Source organism: Mandrillus leucophaeus, unplaced genomic scaffold, assembly GCF_000951045.1.
Source record: "Mandrillus leucophaeus isolate KB7577 unplaced genomic scaffold, Mleu.le_1.0 Scaffold1470, whole genome shotgun sequence".
Classification (NCBI taxonomy): Eukaryota; Metazoa; Chordata; class Mammalia; order Primates; family Cercopithecidae; genus Mandrillus; species Mandrillus leucophaeus.
Window position 1 is genome coordinate 601,951 of NW_012101444.1, and position 25,053 is coordinate 627,003.

The 25,053-nt window shown below is 34.8% G+C and overlaps 1 protein-coding gene across 4 annotated transcripts in view; it reads right to left on the reverse strand.

Annotated features, from left to right (window-relative positions):
- Window positions 1-25,053, reverse strand: part of CCDC91 (coiled-coil domain containing 91) — a 341,299-nt gene that overhangs the window by 284,836 nt on the left and 31,410 nt on the right. For 2 of the 4 annotated variants that reach the window (XM_011974650.1, XM_011974649.1), the window contains 4 exons: window positions 5,772-5,860; window positions 4,684-4,838; window positions 3,535-3,738; window positions 2,713-2,817 (listed from right to left, as the gene is read on the reverse strand). In XM_011974650.1, the coding sequence (XP_011830040.1) occupies window positions 2,713-2,817; window positions 3,535-3,738; window positions 4,684-4,838; window positions 5,772-5,790 (483 nt within the window). In that variant the 5' untranslated portion in view covers window positions 5,791-5,860. The remainder of the gene's footprint in view (window positions 1-2,712; window positions 2,818-3,534; window positions 3,739-4,683; window positions 4,839-5,771; window positions 5,861-25,053) is intronic. The other 2 variants (XM_011974648.1, XM_011974647.1) reach the window with 1 other exon arrangement.

The window sequence follows — 25,053 nt, forward strand, 5'->3', positions numbered from 1 at the left end:
CCTATAAAACAAACTAGCTTTGAAGACTCAAGTCATCACTCCTAGATTATGACTATTAATAGTAAATGCAGTGAGACAACAATGATAATGCCAGATGGCATTTATATTAGTCATTAACGTAAAAACAACCCAAAGTGATATATGTTAGGTTCTATATAGTCTCTCTGATATGTTACTGTTCCCATTTATAGATGGAAAAACTGAATTCTCAAAGATGTATGTCTCACTAAAGGGTCCAGAATAAGTCATTCAATGGAGACAAAAAAACACAGTTACCTCATTATTCAGTACTATGCCTTTTAATAAGCACCGTAAGTCCAAGGATGAGGTCACTAAGTGTGGCTATACACAATGTAGTTAGTCCTTGGGGAGCAGGGTGCATGATATTAGTTCATCTACTGATTCATCCAACAGTATTCATTGAACATGCACTATATGCCAGGTACTACTGGCAAGGAAAAGTTCTAAATCTGAAGAAACTTACACTGTAATGGAGAAAAGGCAGAAAATAAACAAATCAAAATAAAACAACAGGTAGGAATAAGTGGTATGGGAAAGAAAAAAATAAAAAGGGCTAGGGAATGCTGAGCAAGTACATAGGGCCTTATTTTATACAGCATGATTAAGAAAAGCCTCCATAAGAGTAGCATTTGAGCAAATATCAGAATGAAGCTAGAGTTCAGCGAGAGCTGTTAAAAGTATAATTTTCAAAAAGTTAATCTGACTCACGTAAATACAAATTGAAGATATACCAAAGATTTATTTTGTTCATTTACTAATGAATTAATCATTTAAGACTGAACGAATGAGACATTAGGACTGGTTCAAGAAGCATTTGAAGAACAGGATTTATATAGGAAATTTAACAATGGAGTGTTAGACTAAAAGCACCGAGTTAGAGACAAAACTGGTTAATATCCTGTAAGACCGAATGAATAAGATGCTAAGACTGGTTTAAACTGCGTTTGAAGAACAGGATTTAGATAGGAAATTTAACTACATGAAGTGTTAGACTAAAAGCACTAGGTTAGAGACGAAACTTGTTAATATCCTACAGGGCAATTAATTATATTCTTTGAAGTTATCTTTTCTAACAAACAGAATTATTTGCATCTCTTCAGGGGAAAAAAATTCTATAAATTAACATGTAACTTCACTACATCTGAGACTTTTATTCAAGAGTAAACAGTGAGTCAAATAAAATACATTCTCCTAAGTACGCCTGAGGTGGGCACATTAAACAATGTCATCACAGGTGCTGAAAAGACACACTGCCTGCATTTTTCCTTATTTCCAAGTTTTGTATTTTTAAAAAACTGATCTACAGGAGGAACAACATTCCAGGCAGGGATACGTGAGTGAAATCATGGGTCACACCACTCCAACAGGCAAAGAATGTCCTTCCCCACATATACTCACACATTCACCTATACCTTATTGTAAAGCTTGGCGTAAATAAATACCCGAGGGTAAACTGGAGAAGCTTGAAAATGTATATTGGAAAGAAAACAGGAATTGAGTCTGGGATCTGATTTGATTTACATTTTTAAAACACTACTCTTACCTGCTGAGTTGAAAACTCATGATGGAAAAGAACAAGAGTGGAAGTTAGAAGACCACTTAGGAGACTATTACAGTGATTCAGGCAAATAAACAAATAAATATATGATTTGTCAAATGTAAAAGGTGCTAGGAAGAAAAATAAAGAAGACTATGATAAGGTGGATGAAGAGGATGTCAGCATTGTCTGGAAAGGCTTATCTGATAAAGTAATACTTGAACAGAGACTTGAAGGTTATAAAGAAAACCATGCAAGTATCTGAGGGAATCTGAGTACTCTGGATATTAGGAAAAAGAAAAATGACTGAGGAAAAAGAGGCAAGGAAAAGACAGGAAGAAGGGACATAAGGGAACACAGAGCCTTGAAAACCAGTTTAAGGACTTGGCTTTTAGTGTGGGTAAGATAAGAAGCCACTGAAGGTTTCAGAACAGAAGAATGACATGACCAGCTTTAAGTTTCAATCAAATCACAGTGGCTGCAATGGGGGGAATGGTCTGCGTGTGGGCAGTGACAAAAGCAAAAGACTAGTAAGAATATACTTTAGTAATCCAAGGGAGAAATAATGATAATATACAATATGTTGACAGTGGTGACCATGATGATAAACGGTTGAAACCTGGATATTCTGAAGGTACAGGCAACAAATCCTGCTAAAGAAACAGACATTGAGTAAGTACAAAAAGGAATGTGCAAGTTTTAGTCTTAGCAATTAACAGCAAGGAGTTGTCATTTACTGTGTTAGGTTAGACTGTAGAATAAATAAATAAGGAAATTTAGGAAGGAGAAAAGGAGACAATTTATTTTAAAAAGTTAAATATCTCAGTTCTGGATTACAGGATTCTAAATGTAATTCAAATGTAATTATTATAACAAAAATTAGAATAAACTGTTCCCAAAATGTATCCATTAGAAACAGAGTATTTCTTACCAAATTGTTTGAACCTCAAACTACTAATCCTCGTGGCTACTCACAAACTCATACTTTTCAAAATGGGCGTCTTCCCATTAATTTAATCCATGTTGGTCAGTTTTATATATTTAAGCAAGTACTGATTCTTCATTCATAAGATACTCATTATGCACTTCTGGAAATTATAGCACATGCTTCATCAAAAGGCTTATATTTTAAATTTTAAGTTCAATCTCCTTACCTGAAGTTCTTTGTATCTATCTTGAAAAGAAATGGCCTCTTGCTCTTTTTCTTTTAGAAAGCCTTTTTCTAAGACATTATGCTTTTCCATCAATGATTCCACATCCTAAAACAAAAATCCAAATACAAGCTTTGTAATATTTAATGGCTTAAAATATATTTAGTTTTTTCAATGAACGTATCAGAAAACATTTGTCAGAGAAAGAATCCATGGGAAGTATGGCTTAAAATCTAACAATATTATAAATTGTATGCTTCACTCTAATTTCTAGGACAATATCAAACATGGACATAACATTTACTCATTCCAACAAAAGAATATGAGCACATCAACTAATTTCATCAACATAATCTATTTCTAGATACACTTTCTATAAATATGGTAAGCTCTTTTGACAGATATTTTCACAGGGAAAAATGCATAAGTAAAGAATTTACTAAAATGGCTAATGTATACCTAAGTACTCTTGTCAAATATCCCATGACGCCTAACTTCCCATAGGGAAAAGTTGATATCACAAAATTTCACCCCTTCATAAGAAATACAATATTATCTGTTTTCAAAGTAAATAAAAATAAACCAAAAAAAGAAAGCAATAGTTAGAAAAAACCTAGTAAAAGATGTTCATATCTTTAAAAGTACATATGTAAAATACATTTCTCATCAAAGGCTTTTCCAAGTGATTAGCTCATGACTGTTTTAAACCTACAGCCAAGGGAGAAAAGTATCTTCTTCCTCTGATGAGCTTTTAATCAGAGTTTGAGATTATATCAAATTTCTAATATTTGCAAATCAAATTTTTTTAGGCAAATTTAAATATACCTTTTTAATTCTCTGTTTTTCTTCTTCAGATACTTTGAGTTTAATCTCCAGACTTGAAATTTTTTGCTGAAGCTGTATGTTAGATACATTGGCTCCAGGATCCTCAGAATCATTCACAAGGGCAATTGTTCCATTACTTTTTTCATCAGTTAAACCCAATGGAAAAAGTGAGATATCCAGATGAGTGTGTGTTGATTGCTGAATCTAAACCACATTACAAAAAAAAAAAAAAAAAATACACAAGAGAGGAAAGTTTACACTATACCAATAATGAAAACATCCAAAGGGCACTAGAAACCACATTTGGAAATTAAGTTGTTGAAAAGGTTCTGAAATTATTTCACCCTTTAAGTAAATCAAGAGAAGACCTCAAACTGTTACAACAACCCGATCTTTGCTGTAAGAAACAAAATTTCCTCTTAATTTTGAAATCTAAAGTATTCCTTAATTTGCTATCAATGCACTAAAAGACTTAAAACTTTTTCCTACACTTGAAAATGTATGAATAAGGATAGACATATCTGGTTGTTAACAGTTCTTAAAATTTACACACAGACCTAGAATTTGCTTATATTTTAAACTGTAAATCGAACTCTGAAATTTATCAATGACCTCTATTGATCATCACTGTCTCGCAAAATTAACAGGTGACTCAAAATTGTGTACAACACTTTAGAAATTGGGACTACGTCCAGCAGCTAGCATAAGTGCTTGGTTTAAAAAATATTTGAATGAATAAACCTTATAACTGCTATATTTTTGGGTTTTACTCTAAAATTGAAATAGTTGCTTGTATACCCGAAAATATGTGGTAAGATTTGCTGAAAAGAGAAATACTTATTCTTCTTTGTATTATTTCCCTTTTCAAGTTCAAGATTTGAAATGCAAAGCCAGGTAAAGTTTAATAAAAGAGATACTCAAATCATACTTTGGTAACTAAGGCTACTTAAATACTTTGCAATTGTGCCACGAAACACAGATTATCTAGTTTTTTTGAATTCTACATATTAGCCTCAAAATTAGAATCTCTATTGCAGAAATACTTCTTTTAGACAAATTGGCTAAAAAAGAAATTTAAAAAACATCAATTAAATTAGCAGGCAATTTTTTAAGTATGCACATCTCCTTTAAAAATATGCTTGTCTTTACCTGTGCTTTAGGAATAGTCTGACTCACAATGCTGTTTTCTGGTGTATTCTCTGGTGATGAAATAATGGCATCAGAAGAGAGGCAGCCAATGGCAGAAGAGTGGTCATGGTCCAGTACAATCTCAGGAGAAGATGGTGAAAGATGGACTCCAGATACTAAAAAAAAAAAAAAACAACAATAACAAAAAGGATAGGATTATTAAAGAGAAAACGGAAGCTGAAATAGAGTAAAAGAAAAAAGTAAGGAAAGTAAAAGCAATGAGAGTGAAAAATCAGGATTCTATGACTATTTCTCAGGGCCTAATCTCTAAGAGGTAAAACTAGTGTTTTTAATTTAACATGACATTTCCATGTATGATCCAGGCAAACAAAATAGTTTTATAAAGTCTTAGTGTAATAGTGCCATAAGAAGCACATTTCTAGCATAGAGAAAATACTCATATATATATATGAGTATATCATATATATGAGAAAATATATATTATATATATAACATATTCATTAATTTCAGTCAGAAAAACCCATTTAATTTTTTAAAAAGCACTAGAGTGCCTATCAGTGCCAGTCATAGGCATTAGGGACTGAGGAGACACCAGTGAGCAATACAGATGCACCCATGTACTCAATGGCTTTACGACTCAGTAGGCAAGTCAACCAATTAATATTTATAACAATAAAATGAGTAAGGGAAAAAATCAATTACTTTGAAACAACTAATCCAACAATATCTACATTAAGGTCTTCTTTTGTGACAAATAAAAGAATTTTCATGCTAAAATAAAGTCAATTTAAGTTTGCTGAATTATCCATACAGAAAAATAATAATTTTTCTTTTTCAATTAGCTTAAAAAAATTAGATTGTGATTAGAGCTCATATATAAAAGTTCTGAAAGGAAACCCAAATATCAAGTATGACATAGGACAAAAATACAGATATGAGCAAGATAAACAGGTCGTACATATATTACTTTTTAAATATTCTTTCTAAAAATTCAAATAAGTTTGTACTAGGTGTGTTAAAATTTAAGGAAAGTGAGTCATTTTTTGGTACAGCCCATTCATACATTTTGCTTTCTAAACTATAAAGACCTTTATTCCACATTGGCATCAGTAGCAACGTCAGTGAGGTTCTACCATAAACTCTGGAAGGCAGTTCACAATGGAAATTGCATGTTTCCCTGAAGAAAGACATTTATAAGGCTGTTAGATATAAACAAAATAACAAATACATCAATCTGTGGTTGATATTCTAAGAATTCAATTATCTTAAATACATTTTTATTATGTAGCAATATTGCATTTTTCAGACATTATGTGTCATACTATATAATTAATATAGTCTAGCTTCACCCATAGGCTTTTTTTTTTTTTTTTTTTTGAGACAGAGTCTCGTTCTGTTGCCCAGGCTGGAGTGCAGTGGTGCAATCTCAGCTCACTGCAACCTCGGCCTCCTGGGTTCACAACATTCTCCTGCCTCAGCCTCCGGAGTAGCTGGTACTACAGGCACCCGCCACCACGCCCGGCTAACTTTTTGTATTTTTAGTAGAGGCAGGGTTTCACCATGTTAGACAGGATGGTTTTGATCTCCTGACCCCGTAATCCGCATGCCCCAGTCTCCCAAAGTGCTGGGATTACAGGCATGAGCCACCGCACCTGGCCAGGCATTTCAATTCCTTTTTTACTTTTTTTTTAAAGACGGAATCTCACCCCGTCTCCCAGGCTGGAGTACAATAGTGCAATCTTGGCTCACTGCAACCTCCACCTCCTGGGTTCAAGCAATTCTCCTGCCTCAGCCTCCCAAGTAGCTGGGATTACAGGCGCTCACCACCAAGCCTAGCTAACTTTTTGTATTTTTAGTAGAGACAGAGTTCACCGTGTTGGCCAGGATAGTCTCGATCTCCTGACCTCCTGACCTCCTGATCCACCCACCTTGGCCTCCCAAAGAGCTAGGATTACAGGCATGAGCCACCGTGCCCGGCCAGGCATTTCAATTCTTTAACTCAAATACAGAAAAGCGAAATTTTAATTCATGTTTGTACTTGGTATCCCTACTTCAGAAATTATATTTTTCTAATCTTCACTATTCTATACAAGTATAATAGTGAAAGAGATTTCTTCAAAACATCAAAATATTCCCACTTCTAATTCTGCATCATAATTTACAACAAAAATATTACTAATGAATTTTTAAAGGCATGCAAGTAACTAGTATAGTGGACTGAGAAGGAATACAGCCTTGTGGTTAAGAACATAGACTCTAGAACCACACTACCATACCAGGTATAGAACAATGGACAAGTTACTTAACTTCTCTGTGCTTCAGTGTCCTCATCTATAAAATGGGCAGAGATTTTGCTGATAAGGTTTAAATTGTGGAAAACATGTAAAGCATTTAGTACAGTGTTGATATTTTATTATTTTAAAGAATATTATTAAAATTTATTAAGCAAGTATGTTTATTTAAAGGTATATACGTGGCTGTGATCCTGTATTCAAGAAACTATTAACAGTTTCATTCTGATCTAACACCTATTTCAATATTTATGTGTGTTATTCATATTTATAGGCATAAGATAAGATGTCATGCTGTCCCAAGTTAAATTCTTCTCCTGTAACATTAAATGTCCAAGTGTATCATATTAGGGAGAAAGGAGGGAAAGTGAGTAGAATACAGGAAGAATGGGAGCAAGTAAGAAGAAAAGAGGAAAAGAAAGAGATGAAAGGGAGAGGTTGAAGGAGGACAGTAGAGAGAGGCAATGAAGGTACCCAGAGTCTCATACTAACTAGTACTGTACTATGACCCTTTCTCTTCATAACCAAGTTCCTGAACAGTTCATAACCCCTGTCGCCATTTTCTTCTTCCTCGACCCAATCTTCATCACTCCACTGGATTTAAGATACTAGTTGTCATATTAGATACTATTAAATTAAATAAACACATCTGATCTTATCTTTCTTCAGTTCTTCAGAGAACATGATAATCACCCTCCATTTTTCTTAAAACTCCTCCTTTGGTCCCTGTTACACAAGATCTCCTATATTTCTACCTAACACTTTGAATACCATTTTCTTGATTCCTTTTCAGACTCTTTCTCCAATAAACCTCAAGTTTCATTATTTCATATATCTGCTGATCTTCTCACTGCACAGAATATTCTGGATTACCACTTTCAAAATCCATTATTTAAATTACCACCTCTAAGCTAATGATACTCAATACATCTCCAGTATAAATCACTCTGCAGAAATCTAGATCTATACTTACCTTACTACCAGATTGTTTCATTCAGGTGTCCAACAGATATACCAAACCTGCCTATCATCTTATATAGACCTGCTTTGCTTCATGTTTTCCATCTAGTTAATAATACCTCAAAAAACCATTTGCTCAAGCCAGAAATGATGCCACTAAGTGCTAACTTCACTCCAGTCACACAGTATTACTAACATTCCCTGACTATGCCATGTTTCTTCAGTACCTCTGTGACCTCACAATATTATTCTCTAGGTAAAAGTCATAGGCATTAGAGTCAGAAATGGATTGAAATTCAAACATTAACAATTTATGCATTATGCAGCCTTAGGCAAATTACAATAACTCTTCTAAGCCAAAGTTTCCTCTTGTGAAAATGGGGAAATAAAGCTCAAAATGATGTTGTACAGCTTAAATGAGATAATGTATACCAACCACCTAGCTCAGTGACAGGTACATGGTAAGCATTCAGTAAATGGAAATTGTCACTGAAGTTTTAAGTTGGCAACATTCAAAACAAGCTTTCCTAGAAATCTTTTCACATCTATTCCATTATTCACTCAAGCACAAAATAATTCTAATTTTCCATTGTCTGTTAAGATACTACAAGATTTTTAAGAAATAGTGACAAACCATTGCATAACAATAAATGGGAAACATTTAAAGCAGTGATTGTAAACAAAACTTCATAGCCCTGAACACTTCAATCAAAAAACAATAAATTAAATTCCCAGCTCAAACAAAAAAGAAACAAAAAAGAAAATTTAAAACGTAGAATAAGGAAAATAATAAAGATACTGCAATCACTGAAGTAGATTAATAAGAGAAAAGGGTACATATAACTATTCAAAATCCTGGATTTCAAATGAAAATTAAACAAAATAGTAGCTAACAATAAAAAGGAAATAACTCAAATATACAAAATTAAATGATAAGGAGAATATAGCTATTATAACAGAAGAAACTAGAAAGTAATAACGTTGGGTGGCGCAAAGATGGCGGAATAGGAAAAGCTCCAGTCTCCAGCTCCCAGCGTTAGCAACCCAGTAAACAGGTGATTTCTGCACTTCTGACTGACATACAGGGTTCATCTCACTGAGGCTTCTCAGACAGTGGGTGCTGGACAGTAGGTGCAGCCCAACGAGCGAGAGCTAAAGCAGGGCGAGGCATCACCTCACCCGGGAAGTGCAAGGGGGAAGGGAATTCTCTTTCCTAGCCAAGGGAAACCATGATAACACCTGGAAAATTGGGTTACTCCCATCCTAATACTGCACTTTACCAAGGGTCTTAGCAAACGGCACACCATGAGATTATATCCCGTGCCTCGCTGGGAGGATTCCATGCCCACAGAGCCTCCCTCATTGCTAGCACAGCAGTCTGAGATCCAACTGCAAGGCAGCAGCAGGGCTGGGGGAGCGGCGCCCGCCACTGTTGAGGCTTAAGTAGGTAAACAAAGTGGCCAAGAAACTCCAACTGGGTGGAGCCCACCACAGCTCAAGGAAGCCGTCCTGCCACTGTAGACTCCACCTCTGTGGACAGGGCATAGCCAAACAAAAGGAAGCAGAAATCTCTGCAGATGAAAATGTCCCTGTCTGTCAGCTTTGAAGAGAGTAGTGTGGTTCTCCCAGCATGGAGTTTGAGATCTGAGAACGAACAGACTGCCTGCTCAAATGGGTCCCTGATCCCTGGGTAACCTAACTGGGAGACATCCCACACTAGGCGCAGATTGACACCTCACAACTCACACGGCCGGGTACACCCCTGAGACGAAGCTTCCAGAGGAATGATCAGACAGCAATATTTGCTGTTCAGCAATACTCACTCTTCTGTAGCCTCTGCTGCTGATACCCAGGCAAACAGGGTCTGGAGTGGAACTCAAGCAAACTCCCACAGACCTGCAGCTGAGGGTCCTGACTGTTAGAACGAAAACTAACAAACAGAAAGGACATCCACACCAAAAGCCCATCTTTACGTCACCATCATCAAAGACCAAAGGCAGACAAAACCACAAAGATGGGGAAAAAGTAGTTCAAAAAAGCTGAAAATTCTAAAAATCAGAGCGCCTCTCCCCATCCAAAGAAACACAGCTCCTCGCCAGCAATGGAACAAAGTTGCATGGAGAATGACTTTCACGAGTTGAGAGAAGAAGGCTTCAGGTGATCAAACTTCTCCGAGCTAAAGAAGGAAGTACAAACCCGGCGCAAAGAAACTAAAAACCTTGAAAAAAGATTTGACAAATGCCTAACTAGAATAACCAATGTAGAGAAGCCCTTAAACGACCTGATTGAGATGAAAACCGTGACACAAGAACTACGTGACAAATGCACAAGCTTCAGTAACCGATTCCATCAACCGGATGGAAGGGTATCAGTGATTGAAGATCAAATGAATGAAATGAAGCAAAAAGAGAAGTTTAGAGAAAAAAGAGTAAAAAGAAACGAACAAAGTCTCCAAGAAATATGAGACTACGTGAAAAGATCATATCTACGTCTCACTGGTGTACCTAGAAGTAATGGGGAGAATGGAACCAAGGTGGAAAACACTCTGCAGTATATTATCCAGGAGAACTTCCCCAACCTAGCAAGGCAGGTCAAGATTCAAATTCAGGAAATACAGAGAACTCAACAAAAATATTCCTCGAGAAGAGCACCAAAGTTGAAATGAAGGAAAAAATATTAAAGGCAGCCAGCAAAAAAGGTCGGGTTACTCACAAAGGGAAGCCCATCAGACTAACAGTGGATCTCTACACAGAAACTCTATAAGCCAGAAGAGAGTGGGGGCCAATACTCACTGTTCTTAAAGAAAGGAATGCTCAACCCAGAATTTCATATCTAGCCAAACTAAGTTTCATAAGTGAAGGAGAAATAAAATCCTTTACAGACAAGCAAATGCTGAGAGATTTTGTCACCACCAGATCTGCCCTACAAGAGCTCCTGAAGGAAGCACTAAACATGGAAAGGAACTACAGGTACCAGTCACTGCAAAAACATGCCAAAGTGTAAAGACCATCGATGTCAGGAAGAAACTGCATCAACTAATGAGCAAAAAAACCAGCTAACATCTTAATTACAGGAACAAATTCACACATAACAGTATTAACCTTAAATTTAAACTGGCTAAATGCTCCAATTAAAAGACACAGACTGGCAAATTGGATAAAGAGTTAAGACCCATCAGTGTGCTGTATTCAGGAGACCCATCTCATGTGCAGACACACCCAAAGGCTCAAAATAAATGGATGGAGGAAGATCTACCAAGCAAATGGAAAACAAAAAAAGCCAGAAGCTGCAATCCTAGTCTTCTAAAAGAGACTTTAAACCAACAAAGATCAAAAGAGACAAAGAAGCCATTACATAACGGTAAAGGGATCAATTCAACAAGAAGAGCTAACTATCCTGAACATATATGCACCCAATACAGGAGGACCAGATTCATAAAGCAAGTCCTTAGAGACTTACAAAGAGACTTAGACTCCCACAAAATAATAATGGGAGATTTCAACACCCCACTGTCAACATTAGACAGATCAACAAGGCAGAAAGTTAACAAGGATATCCAGGAATTGAACTCAACTATGCACCAAGTGGACCTAATAGACATCTACAGAACTCTCCACCCCAAATCAACAGAATAAACGTTCTTCCCAACCCCACATTGAACTTATTGCAAAACTGACCACATAGTTGGAAGTAAAATACTCCTAGCAAATGCAAAAGAACAGAAATTGTAACAAACTGCCTCTCAGACCACAGTGCAATCAAACTAGAACTCAGGATTAAGAAACTCAATCAAAACTGCTCAACTGCATGGAAACTGAACAACCTGTTCCTGAATGACTACTAGGTACATAACGAAATGAAGGTAGAAATAAAGATCTTCTTTGAAACCAATCAGAACAAAGATACAACATACCAGAATCTCTGGGACACATTTAAAGCAGTGTGTAGAGGAAAATTTACAGCACTAAATGCCCAGAAGAGAAAGCAGAAAAGATCTAAAATTGACACACTAACATCACAAGTAAAAGAACTAGAGAAGCAAGAGCAAACACATTCAAAAGCTAGCAGAAGGCAAGAGATAACTAGGATCAGAGCAGAACTGAAGGAGAGAGACACACAAAAAACCCTTCAAAAAAATCAACGAATCCAGAAGCTGGTTTTTTGAAAAGATCAACAAAATTGATAGACCACGAGCAAGACTAACAAAGAAGAAAAGAGAGAAGAATCAAATAGACACAATAAAAAATGATAAAGGGGATATCACCACCGACCCCACAGAAATACAAACTACCATCAGAGAATGCTATAAACACCTCTACGCAAATAAACTAGAAAACCTAGAAGAAATGGGTAAATTCCTGGACGCATACACTCACCCAGGACTAAACCAGGAAGATGCTGAATCCCTGAATAGACCAATAACAGGCTCTGAAATTGAGGCAATAATTAAGAGCCTACCAACCAAAAAAAGTCCAGGACCAAACAGATTCACAGCCGAATTCTACCAGAGGTACAAGGAGGAGCTACTACCATTCCTTCTGAAACTATTCCAATCAATAGAAAAAGAGGGAATCTCCCCTAACTCATTTTATGAGGCCAACATCATCCTGATACCAAAGCCTGGCAGAGACACAACAACAAAAAAGAGAATTTTGGACCAATATCCCTGATGAACATCGATACAAAAATCCTCAATAAAATACTGGCAAACCGAATCCAGCAGCACATCAAAAAGCTTATCCACCATGATCAAGTGGGCTTCATCCCTGGGATGCAAGGCTGGTTCAACATACACAAATCAAAATGTAACCCAGCATATAAACAGAACCAAAGACAAAAACCACATGATTATCTCAATAGATGCAGAAAAGGCTTTTGACAAAATTCAACAGCCCTTCATGCTAAGAACTCTCAATAAATTCGCTATTGATGGAACATATCTCAAAATCATAAGAGCTATTTATGACAAACCCATAGCCAATATCATACTGAATGGGCAAAAACTGGAAGCATTTCCTTCTAAAACTGGCACAAGACAGGGATGCCCTCTCTTACCACTCCTATTCAACATAGTGTTGGAAGTTCTGGCCAGGGCAATCAAGCAAGAGAAAGAAATCAAGGGTATCCAATTAGGAAAAGAGGAAGTCAAATTGTCCCTGTTTGCAGATGACATGATTGTATATTTAGAAAACCTCATCGTCTCAGCCCAAAAATCTCCTTAAGCTGATAAGCAACTTCAGCAAAGTCTCAGGATACAAAATCAATGTGTAAAAATCACAAGGATTCTTATACACCAGTAACAGACAAACAGAGAGCCAAATCATGAATGAACTCCCATTCACAATTGTTTCAAAGAGAATAAAATACCTAGGAATCCAACTTACAAGAGATGTGAAGGACCTCTTCAAGGGGAACTACAAACCACTGATCAATGAAATCAAAGAGGACACAAACAAATGGAAGAACATTCCATGCTCATGGATACGAAGAATCAGTATCGTGAAAATGGCCATACTGCCCAAGGTAATTTATAGATTCAATGCCATCCCCATTAAGCTACCAATGACTGTCTTCACTGAATTGGAAAAAACTACTTTAAAGTTCATATGGAACCAAAAAAGACCCCACACTGCCAAGACAATCCTAAGCCAAAAGAACAAACCTGCAGGCATCACGCTACCTGACTTCAAACTATACTACAAGGCTACAGTAACCAAAACAGCATGGTACTGGTACCAAAACAGAGATATAGACCAATGCAACAGAATAGACCCCTCAGAAATAATACCACACATCTTCAACCATCTAATCTTTGACAGGGCTGACAAAAACAAGAAATGGGGATAGGATTCCCTATTTAATAAATGGTGCTAGGAAAACTGGCTAGCCATAAGTAGAAAGCTGAAACTGGATCCCTTCCTTACACCTCATACAAAAATTAATTCAAGATGGATTAGAGACTTCAATGTCAGACCTAAAACCATAAAAACCCTAGAAGAAAACCTAGGCAGTACCATTCAGCACACAGACATGGGCAAGGACTTCATGTCTAAAACACCAAAAGTAATGGCAACAAAAGCCAAAATTGAGAAATGGGATCTCATTAAACTAAAGAGCTTCTGCACAGCAAAAGAAACTACCATCAGAGTGAACAGGCAACCTACAGAATGGGAGAAAATTTTTGCAATCTACTCATCTGACAAAGGGCTAATATCCAGAATCTACAAAGAACTCAAACAAATTTACAAGAAAAAAACAAACAACCCCATCAAAAAGTGGGCAAAGGATATGAGCAGATGCTTCTCAAAAGAAGACATTTATGCAGCCAACAGACACATGAAAAAATGCTCATCATCACTGTCCATCAGAGAAATGCAAATCAAAACCACAATAAGATACCATCTCACACCAGTTAGAATAGCGATCATTAAAAAGTCAGGAAACAACAGGTGCTGGAGAGGATGTGGAGAAATAGGAACACTCTTACACTGTTGGTGGGATTGTAAACCAGTTCAACCATTGTGGAAGACAGTGTGGTGATTCCTCAAGGATCTAGAACCAGAAATACCATATGACCCAGCCATCCCATTACTGGGTATACACCCAAAGGATTATAAACCATGCTGCTATAAAGACACATGCACACGTATGTTTACTGTGGCACTATTCACAACAGCAAAGACTTGGAACCAATCCAAATGTCCATCAATGACAGACTGGATTAAGAAAATGTGGCACATATACACCACGGAATACTATGCAGCCATAAAAAAGGATGAGTTTATGTCCTTTGTAGGGACACGGATGCAGCTGGAAACCATCATTCTCAGCAAACTATCACAAGAATAGAAAACCAAACACCGCATGTTCTCACTCATAGGTGGGAATTGAACAATGAGAACACTTGGACACAGGAAGGGGAACATCACACACCGGGGCCTGTTGTGGGGTAGGGGGAAGGGGGAGGGAGAGCATTCGGAGATATACCTAATGTAAGTGACAAGTTAACGGGTGCAGCACACCAACATGGCACATGTATACATATGTAACAAACCTGCACATTGTGCACATGTACCCTAGAACATAAAGTATAATAAATAAAAGAAAGCAACAAGGTTCTTCTACAGACTTCTAAGTAAATCAACCAAAGGATGTAGAAAAATGAAAAAATTCGTAAAGAATGTAGTTTCTAAAAGTTGATCTGACTAAATATTTTTTTAAACCTCAAAAATAAATTTTCTTGTGAAAAGTTAGGCAACTACCCCACAAAGAAAGCATTAGGCTCAGATTATTTCAAGGGGATTTCTACCAAAAATTCAAACACTAGATAAACCCAATATTCTAAAATTGAGAAGAACACTGAAAATGAAGGAAAACTTCATTAGCATTACTACAATTAACATAACATTAATAGTAACACCTTATAAAGACATTAAAAATCAGAAAAATTCAAGATTTTCAGATTAGAGTATCACTTATAAATAATGAAGTATAAGTTCTAAATAAAATATTAACAAAATAAATCCAGCACCATATTAAAATGATATGCAGTGAACCAACAGAACTTACTCCAGGAATGCAAGACTGGTTACTTATTACAGAATTCATTAATACTCCATATTAACAAACTTAAAAATAAAAACTGTATGATTATCTCCAGACTCTGGAAAGGCCTGTGATAAAATTAAACACCCATTTCAGTTAAAAACAATCAGAAAATAGAAACTGATGGATACTTAAGATAATAAAATATATAAACCTCAGCCCTAAAGGCAGCATCTTAATTAATGGGAAAAGATTAAAGGTGTTTCCATACAGATGAGGAATAAGAAAAGGATGCCTACTAACTCTCTAACTTTTAAGCATTGTACTAAAGGCACAAATCGATGCAATTAAACAACAGAAATGAAATAGCACCATAAAAACAGAAAAAAGGTGAAAACAATTTCATGTTTCTATCATGAGAATACATATAAAATTAACTCTAATAATAAAAGCATTCAGTAGAGGACATAAACTTAACCAGCAGAAACCAATATAATTCATATGTAAAAACAATAACCATTTAGAGAATGTAATGGTAGAGAAAATAACTATTTTTCACTGCAACAAAGACACGATGCAGTACTTAAGAATAAATTTAGCAAGAAATGTGAAGAAAACTTTAAAACACTCCTGAAAGACAAAGAAATAGACCTAAACAAAGGTAAAGATATCTCTTGTAATAGGATAGAACATCTAAATATCACAAAAATCCCTAGTCCTCTCTTCATTAACGGATAGGCTTAATACAATCCCAGTAAGTTTTTTATAATGAAGTTAGATAAATGGGCATTAAATGCCACATTAAAAAAAGTGAACTTGAAAGAAAAGAACAACACTAAAAGAGAAAAGCTATATGGGGAATACCATTCCCTCTTATTAAAATCTACTAAATTAAACTATATTAAAACATACTACTATCAAAATTTGCTGTATTAAATTATGTTATAGAACCTCTATAAATAAGATAGTAGATTATTTGGTGCAACAATTAACAGATCAGAAGAACACATCAGAAACTCCAAAAATAGATCCAAGTATGTGTGAAGCAAGTATGTGATAAAAGCAGCGTTTCAAATTACTGCGTCAAAGATAGGCTTGTTAATATAACAGTGACAGAACATTGATTAGTTGTTTGGGAAAAAATGTGTTAAATAAAATTAAACTCATATATCATATCATACACAAAAAGAAACTCCAAATAGGATCAGGGATCTAAAAAGTTTAATGAGATCATATACTCTAGGAGAAAACATGAGTGAGTTCTTCTTCACCTTAGACATAAGAAAGGGCATTCTAACTATGGCTAGATTATAGATACGACACAAGGAAAGACTGACTAATTTCACTACAGAATATATAAGATGTTTTTTCTGTCAAAACAAATATAAAAACCAACTAACAAGTTAGAAAAAAAAAACTAATATGTATAACATGTATCACAGATAAGGGTCAATATTCCTAATAAATAAAGAACCTTTAAAACCTAGGGGGAAAAAAAGGTTAAGAAAATAAAAAACATCCTATAGTACAATAAGCAAAAGATGTGAACGATTTACCAAAATGAAAACATACAAAAGGCCCTTAAATATATGAAAAGACAAAGATACATACATCTACTTATTTGCTGTAAAGGAAATGTATGAAGGATAAAGCCAAAAACAAACAGGATAGTGGAAGATAGGCAGGAATGAGGTGGAAAGATAAGAAATGAACGGCAAGAAATCTCTCTTCTCTGAATATAGATTTTAATACAATTCCCAACTTTTGGCACCATGTTAATGTTTCACATACTCAATAAAAGAAAAACGAAATCAACAGGCAGGGGAATGAGAAATCCTAAACAGATTACAAAGAACAACAAATGAACTTGCAAATGAATAACCTGATCACATAACACAGTATGAGAGAGGGAGGGGTAAAAACTAACCCAAGTTACTTTGGGACATAGTATCTTGACTGAATGCCCTCAGTGTAAGAACCAAAAGAACACTAAATAAATACTGAGAAGAATAAGAAAAATGAGAAGGAAAAAGAAGAAAATGATAAAGCAAATGAGGTAAAATGTTAACCTTTGAAGAAAATGAAGGAAGTATATATGGGAATTATTTGTCCATTTCTTGAAGCTTTTCTGTAAGTCACAATAAAAGTAAAGAGGAAACAGCAAAGGGGAAATTAAATAATTAAAAAAACACACATCTAAAGAATTACTCATCAGAGGAAAAATAACTTGGTCTCAACAAAATCCTTCCCTAGGCAAAACTGCTAAATAAAGACTTGCTACCACTAAAAATATATATCAGAATGTTCCTACCAGTTACTGTTAATAACAGCAAATAAGTGGCAAAAACCTAAATACTCACTGACATTAAATGGGTACCTGAGTTGTAGCATAATCAATTATTTAGCAGTGAAAATAAAGAAACTGCAGATATATGAAACAACATGACTGAATCTCAGAGACAAAAATTTGGGCTAACAATATAAATCCTAAAGATTTCAAACAGTATGAACCCATTTTTATAAAGCACATAAACAAGCAAAGCTCATATATATATATATATACACACACACACACAAATTTTTGTTGTTTTCGTTTTTTTTTTTTTTTTTTTTTTTTACAAAATCAAGGAAATGCTAACATAAAATTGAGGACAGTGATTCCTCCAGGGACAAAGGCAACGGGATAGGACAGAAGAAAAATTATGAAATTGATAACACTCTAATTCTTAAATAGCAGATTCATGTGTGTTATTTTTAAATATAACAGAGAAAAAATAAAAATAACTATACTTGCTTAAAAATATACTTCTAAAGACTTTTGTTTCAATATCCTTTCTAACTGGAATAAACAACCCCCAGGAGTCACGTTAACCCCTAATCAAAGCATGCTCTGGGTTAAGATAGGAAAGGATCTAGCTTCAAAGTAAAGACTAACAGGGGCCAACTAGCCTTGGTGGGAAAAAAAACAAAAAACAAAAAAAATCAGCAACACACCAGTAAACACAAGATTTAGAGACGCAAGCCTTTCTGGTATCCTGCTAATCAGACCAATACAACATATGGAAAGTTGAAGGTAAAGTGCTTACTATTCATATGCACTTTCAATTTATGAGGTATCAGAGGAATTTTCAGAAAGTTGTTGAATTTGATATTATGTTTACTAAGTGTTTCATAATCCAAATCTAATTTTTTATATAAAATGAGAAAAAAAATGAATAGCATCTGTGAAAGAAAAGAGAGCATATAATTTCCCTCTAAGTGAGAACTAGGTTTTTTTCAGATAAACCTCTACATTTTTTGCTATGCTACAATTCACATAGCTTCACTAATTTAACGTGACTGCCCTGTAACATCCAACCCCTAGAAAAAAATCTGTCCTGGTAAATATTGTCCACATATATAGACACAAAATATTATTGTATAGTAATGATGGTATACATGTTTTAAATGTGTGTGCTTAATAAATGGGAAATTATAAACATAATTTTAAAATTACAAATTTTAGTATGTAAAACATTATCTTCTGACTTAGTCAAGGTACAATTTTTTAAGTTTCAAAGTGCTTACAGTATTCTTTGGTCTATTAAAAATTGTATAGTGTCAGTCCTCATGCCCAAAATCTTCAAAGGCAGGAAATCAGGTGTGCCCAACACAACCTATTTCCACGAAAACACAGCCAAAATTTTTTTAAGTAGAAATCTATAAAATTTTGTTTCTTTGGACATGTTGTTTGTTTGCTTGCTTTTAAGGCTTAAGCAGGAGTATATACAATTTGCTTCATTTTAAATGTGAAATCCTTGGTTTTCTAAGATTTAGAGAATACAGAGTCAGCACTATTCCTTCACAGCTACAAAGCAAATCAAAAGTGCAATGAATGGCAGTTCTTCATTTTTAACTTTGTAAGGGTAACTAGCAAGTCACTCGGACATATCATTTTTCATTGACAGACCTCTTCTAAAGCACAAAAAGCTAACTATGTCAAAACATGACACAGGCGAAGGAGCACCAAGTTTCCAAACAGTATGCAATTATTTTTTCCAGTAATTCTGTTTGTGGTCATTTCTGTTTCATTTTACATAAACATAATAACTCTGGTTAATTCTAAATAAGAAATGGGTAAAAATAGCCATGCACTTTTACCTATACTCCAAAAAATAAACCTGTTTATCTGTTAATGATTAAAATAATTTAAGAGGAATATGCCAATAAAATAATGATTTTTATAACTTGTAACTCAGAAAATAGTTTTGGCCTTTAATTTTCATTCAACCAAAGCGGGTCCTCGTTTTTAATCCCATTCTTTCATCTTTTAGGTACATTAGAGGCTGGTGACTACCTGCTTTCATAAACTGTCATTTCACCTCTGATCCCCAAATGTATTTTCAGGTCTATGTTGTTGAATCCACATCTTCCTATTCAATGCTCATTGTTGACACCTTTGAAAATCACTCATGTAGGGAAGTCACTGTTATGGAAAACAAAAAATTTGCAAGTGCTTATGGAGATCCAAATCGCATATCTAAATATGAAGATCTGTTACTAAAAAAAAATTGAAACTAAGCGTACACATTTCTTTTAAAATTTACAGAAAACAGTGAAAGTCAGTGTTTAGAAAATCATTGTTTCTAACCCAAGGAAGGGTTCCTTACAGGAAATGACCCTTGATATATAATGTATATGTTTATATATTATATGTATAGATATATAGATGTAATAGAATGGATTTGAGGATGTATCTAAGACATCTAGGTTGGAAACTGAAGGGAAAATATATAATAGCTTTTAAAAAGCCAAGATGGAGGAACACGGGAAATACAAACGATCACTCCCTTAATACAATGATTACATCGTTGATAAAATTTCTACCATTTTAGTTATTTTTTATTATTTTCTAGAGTTATTGGCATACTATAAATAAAGACCTCACCCCTACTTGTTTCTTTGAGGAATAACAGTGTTCCAGAGGGCTGTTTGGATAACCCTGTATACTACAAATTGTAATAATCAAATTTCAGAATTATGCGAATGACAAAAAAAATTGTTTCCACTTCTAAAAGAGATGCAGAGGAACAGACCTCATAATCTTTTGCTAGCATAGTCAACACAAAATTATATGATACAAACATAAATATAACTTTTTGAATGGGAAAATTAAAAAAATTAAAAATTTAAAAAGTAAAATTAAAAAAATGTTCACTCCCCACTGCTTCTTTAATATCACAGCAAGAAGAAAATCTCACAGCATTCAAAAATAAATGAAAGTAGAAATAAATTAATGAAGTAAACTATAATAAAAAATGATACAAGGAGTCTAAAATGCTTGAAGAATATGGGAGGAATATTCCAAAATCATAGTATCTTTTATCCAAATTTACTGTTTAAAAATAAAAGGCTTTTTTCTTTTAACTCTTGCTCACACTGAGTGAACAAAATTCTATGCAATTTCTGAAGTGGAAGAAAAAAATTATATCACACCTTAAGCTAACGTGGTATGTTTTGAACACATCATTTTAAAATGTTAGGTTCCTGCTGAGGTAGTTTTTGGCTCCTGAGTCTCTGGAAACTAGATCCTTAAGAAATTTTTTAAACTCAGTAGAAGATAATGACACACTTAAGAAAAGAGTGCCTGTGTTCTTTATTGGACTCATTTATCTAATCACTTTTTCAAAATGCAATCGTACAGTAGCACTATATTCAAGACACTATGTAATGTAAGATACAGAACAATCCTTTATATCAGAAAACTTCACCCTGAGAATATCACATTGGTATTAAAATAATAAAAAATAAATAAATTATTATCTAAAGTACTTAGTTGTTAGAGATCATGGAAAGACTTGCCATTGTTTGTAGTTTGATATCACCACTGCAACACTCCAAATAGGAAATGATAAAAATATTAGTGTGCTGTACATCAAAGGTGTTCAATAAATCAATTTATTTTAAAAATTTCATGTAGAAATTTCTTGGAAATATTTTAAATATCAAAATATGATTTTCAAAAAAAGATAAAATCTTGACTCTCAGAGAGATAAAGTAGATATATATTAAAGATTTTATTCTACTCATACAATGAGGGAACCAGGCAAATGTTATAACCACTTCAAAGGAAAAATCATTTAAAATAGGGCAAATTTATAGAGAGTGAACAAATGAAATAAATTGCAAATGGAGGTGCAACTGCTTTTTTCCAAAGGTGCAGAGTCAATCAGAATTTCAAGTCTATCAGTTCCTACAACACATGAAGAGCTGTAAATGTAAAATAACTCAAAGACAGTGAACAGGGCTAGAATCAGATAACCCTAAAACTTGTGCTGAATGTAGACAATGAATAGTTTTCATTTTAAAATATCTTTTTTTACATGACTCTATTAAGCCATTCTCACACTGCTATAAAGATACTACCTGAGACTGAGTGATGTATAAAGAAAGCAGGTTCACGTCAGGCATGGTGGCTCAAACCTGTAATCCCAGCACTTTGGGAGGCTGAAGCAGGTGGATCACCTGAGGTCAGGAGTTCCAAACCAGCCTGGCCAATATGGCTAAACCCATCTCTACTAAAAATACAAAAATTAGCCAGGTGTAGTGGCACATGCCTGTAATCCCAGCTACTGGGGAGGCTGAGGCAAGAGAATCGCATGAACCCAGGAGGCAGAGGTTACAGTAAGCCGAAATCGCGCCACTGCACTCCAGCCTGGGAAACAATAGCGAAACCAAAAAAAAAAAAAAAAGGGAGAGAGAGAGAAAGCAGGTTTAACTGACTCACAGTTCCACATGGCTGGGGATGCCTCAGGAAGCTTACAATCACAGGAGAAGGCAAAGGGGAAGCAGGCACCTTTTTCACAAGACAGAAGGAGAAACAGAGACAGAGAACGGGAAGGGCCACACTTTTAAACCAGAAGATCTTGTGAGAGCTCATTACCACAAGAACAGCATGCGGGCGGAATCACCTCCATAATCCAATCACCTTCCACCAGGTCCCTCCGTTGACATGGGGGGATTACAATTCGAGATGAGATTTGGGTGGGGACACAGAGCCAAAGCAGATCAATGATGAAAAAGAATAGCTCAAATTTCTCTTAAGTGAAATGAAAAAAGGGAAGAGAACTGTCATTGACCTGGTACATACTATGGTCTAGGTGCTGTAAAATATATTTTTTTTGTGTCAACTTACTTTCATCCTCTCTATAACAACCATTTCATAAATGAAGAATCTAAGATTCTGAGTTTAATTGTAAAGTACAAGATTTTACAAACTAGAAGACTGTCAAGTCATGATCAGAATTCACGTCTGTTTGACTCTAAAGCTTAAGCTCATGTTCTCCACTCCACAAGCACTAAAAATGCAAGTTAAAATCATGTTAAGATTTTGGGCATGTGTGTGTGTTATTTTTCTAGTAGGTAAACAAACAATGAAAAATACAGGCAAAGAGCCAGGTGCACTGCAGACAAGGAGGTGAGCACAGTGTCCCAGCTACTGGGAAGGCTGAGGTGAAAAGATGGTTTGAGCCCAGGAGTTCGAGGCTGCAGTGAATATAATCACATCACTGTACTCCAGTCTGGGTGGCAGATCAAGGCCCCGTCTCTTGGAGAAAAAAAAAAAAAAATACAGACAAGGAAACAGAATACAGAGAACCAAATAGGAAAAGCATAAGTTAAAAGAGAGAGAAAGAGACGAAAACTTCAAAAAGAATTTTAAGAAACTAATGTTTTCAATAAAACATATATTTAAATTGATACCAACAACAGAAGTTACTGTTCTATCATTAAATGCCTAAAGAGAAAGCAAAACATGACTAGTTAGCATATACACAGTGACTTAACAATGCCAATTAAAAGAATAAAATAAAAGCAACAGTCCTGAAATAAGCTCTTAACTATATCCTACTGCCAGTAGAAAACAAAACTTAATGAAGTAAAACAAAACTACTTTAAAGTCCCCTTCTACTCATCCAGTTAATTATAAAGGGAAATCTAGTTACAGTATGTGAATATTAGCAAAATGAAACACAACTATTTGTTCTTTCTTCTCTTTCTTTGAACCTTCAATATAAAGCTTGCCACAATTTGCATTCATTTAAGCTACGAGCATTATTTTCGGTTCTCTTACTTCTATGTGTGCTAGTTTTTCTTCAGTTCAGATTTTATGTCTTATTCTCTGAATGGGCTTCTTCTGTTCTTACTATTTTGTATCTATATGCCCAAGACACTCTTGCTGTTAATCTTTTTATAATGTACATTAATAATCTTTGACTTAATCACTATGTATTTTGAAATTAAAATCTTCTTTCTTTTCTTTGCCTGTTATTTAAATCATAAAATAGAAACATTTACAAAAAAGCCTTTTAGCACCTTATTGACAGGTATCAGTAGATTACAAATACATAATTTGCCAGAAGCTGACTCAGCATCCTAAAAGGAAATAAACAGCCCCATAATAATTTTCAGAGTACACACAAAATAAGTATCATTGTATATAAACAGAATTATTCACTTTAGAGGTTTGAAGGGTACTTTGCCCAAGTTTACATCTACAATTTGAGAAGCATTAAGTACTATCCAAATAGAGTACTCTATTTAAGTATTAACAAAGGCAATGTACATCTACCTGACCATTTATATATGACATTCTTGTGACTTTTATAAATTTGATACTCATAATAGTTTCAACAGCAGAAGACCAGCCTATTTCATATTAATATGGTGAAAATACTATTTATTTTTAAAAATCTAGTCATCACATCAACATATACTTAAGAGATAGATACCTAAACACGTGTGCCATCAACCAATAACAGGGACTCAAAAGCAAAATTTGAACCTACTAAAGACTGTAACTCTCATCAATGGTAGGTGTCATTATCTCCTCTTTTCAAGCAGTTAAAAGAAATAACAGCTATTAGACACCTAAACTCTTAAATGACCTCCAAGAAATTTTATATGCCCAAATTTACAAGAAATATATAGTTTAAATAAAGTTCTATTGTTATTATATCCATTAAAGTTAATCAGCCATAAAGGTGAAATATATTGAAAATGGTAGATTTTCATTTGTATTAGGTTGTTGCAAAAGGAACTGCAGTTTTTGCATTGTTGGAATTCGCTGTTTGATGTTAGAACACATTCTTAAATTAATGTGGTTATGTCATACATCATTTAAATGGGCATTTATCACTTTACGTTCTTTTGCTGATGACATATTACTTGCTGTTTATTTTATGTTTATTTTAGACCACAGAAATGATGTTAGACAAAAAGAAAATATGAGCAATTTTCTTATTTTAGTTCAAAATGGGTCGTAAAGCAACAGAGACAACTTGCAACATCAACAACGCATTTGGCCCAAGAACTGCTAATAAACGTACAGTGCATTGGTGGTTCAAGAAGTTTTGCAAAGGAGATAAGAGCCTTGAAGATGAAGATCACAGTGGCTGGCCATTGGAAGTTGACAACAACCAATTGAGAGCAATCATCAAATCTCATCCTCTTACAACTACACAAGAGGTTGCCAAAGAACTCAACATTGACCATTCTCAGTCATTTAGCATTTGAAGCAAAGTGGAAAGGTGAAAAA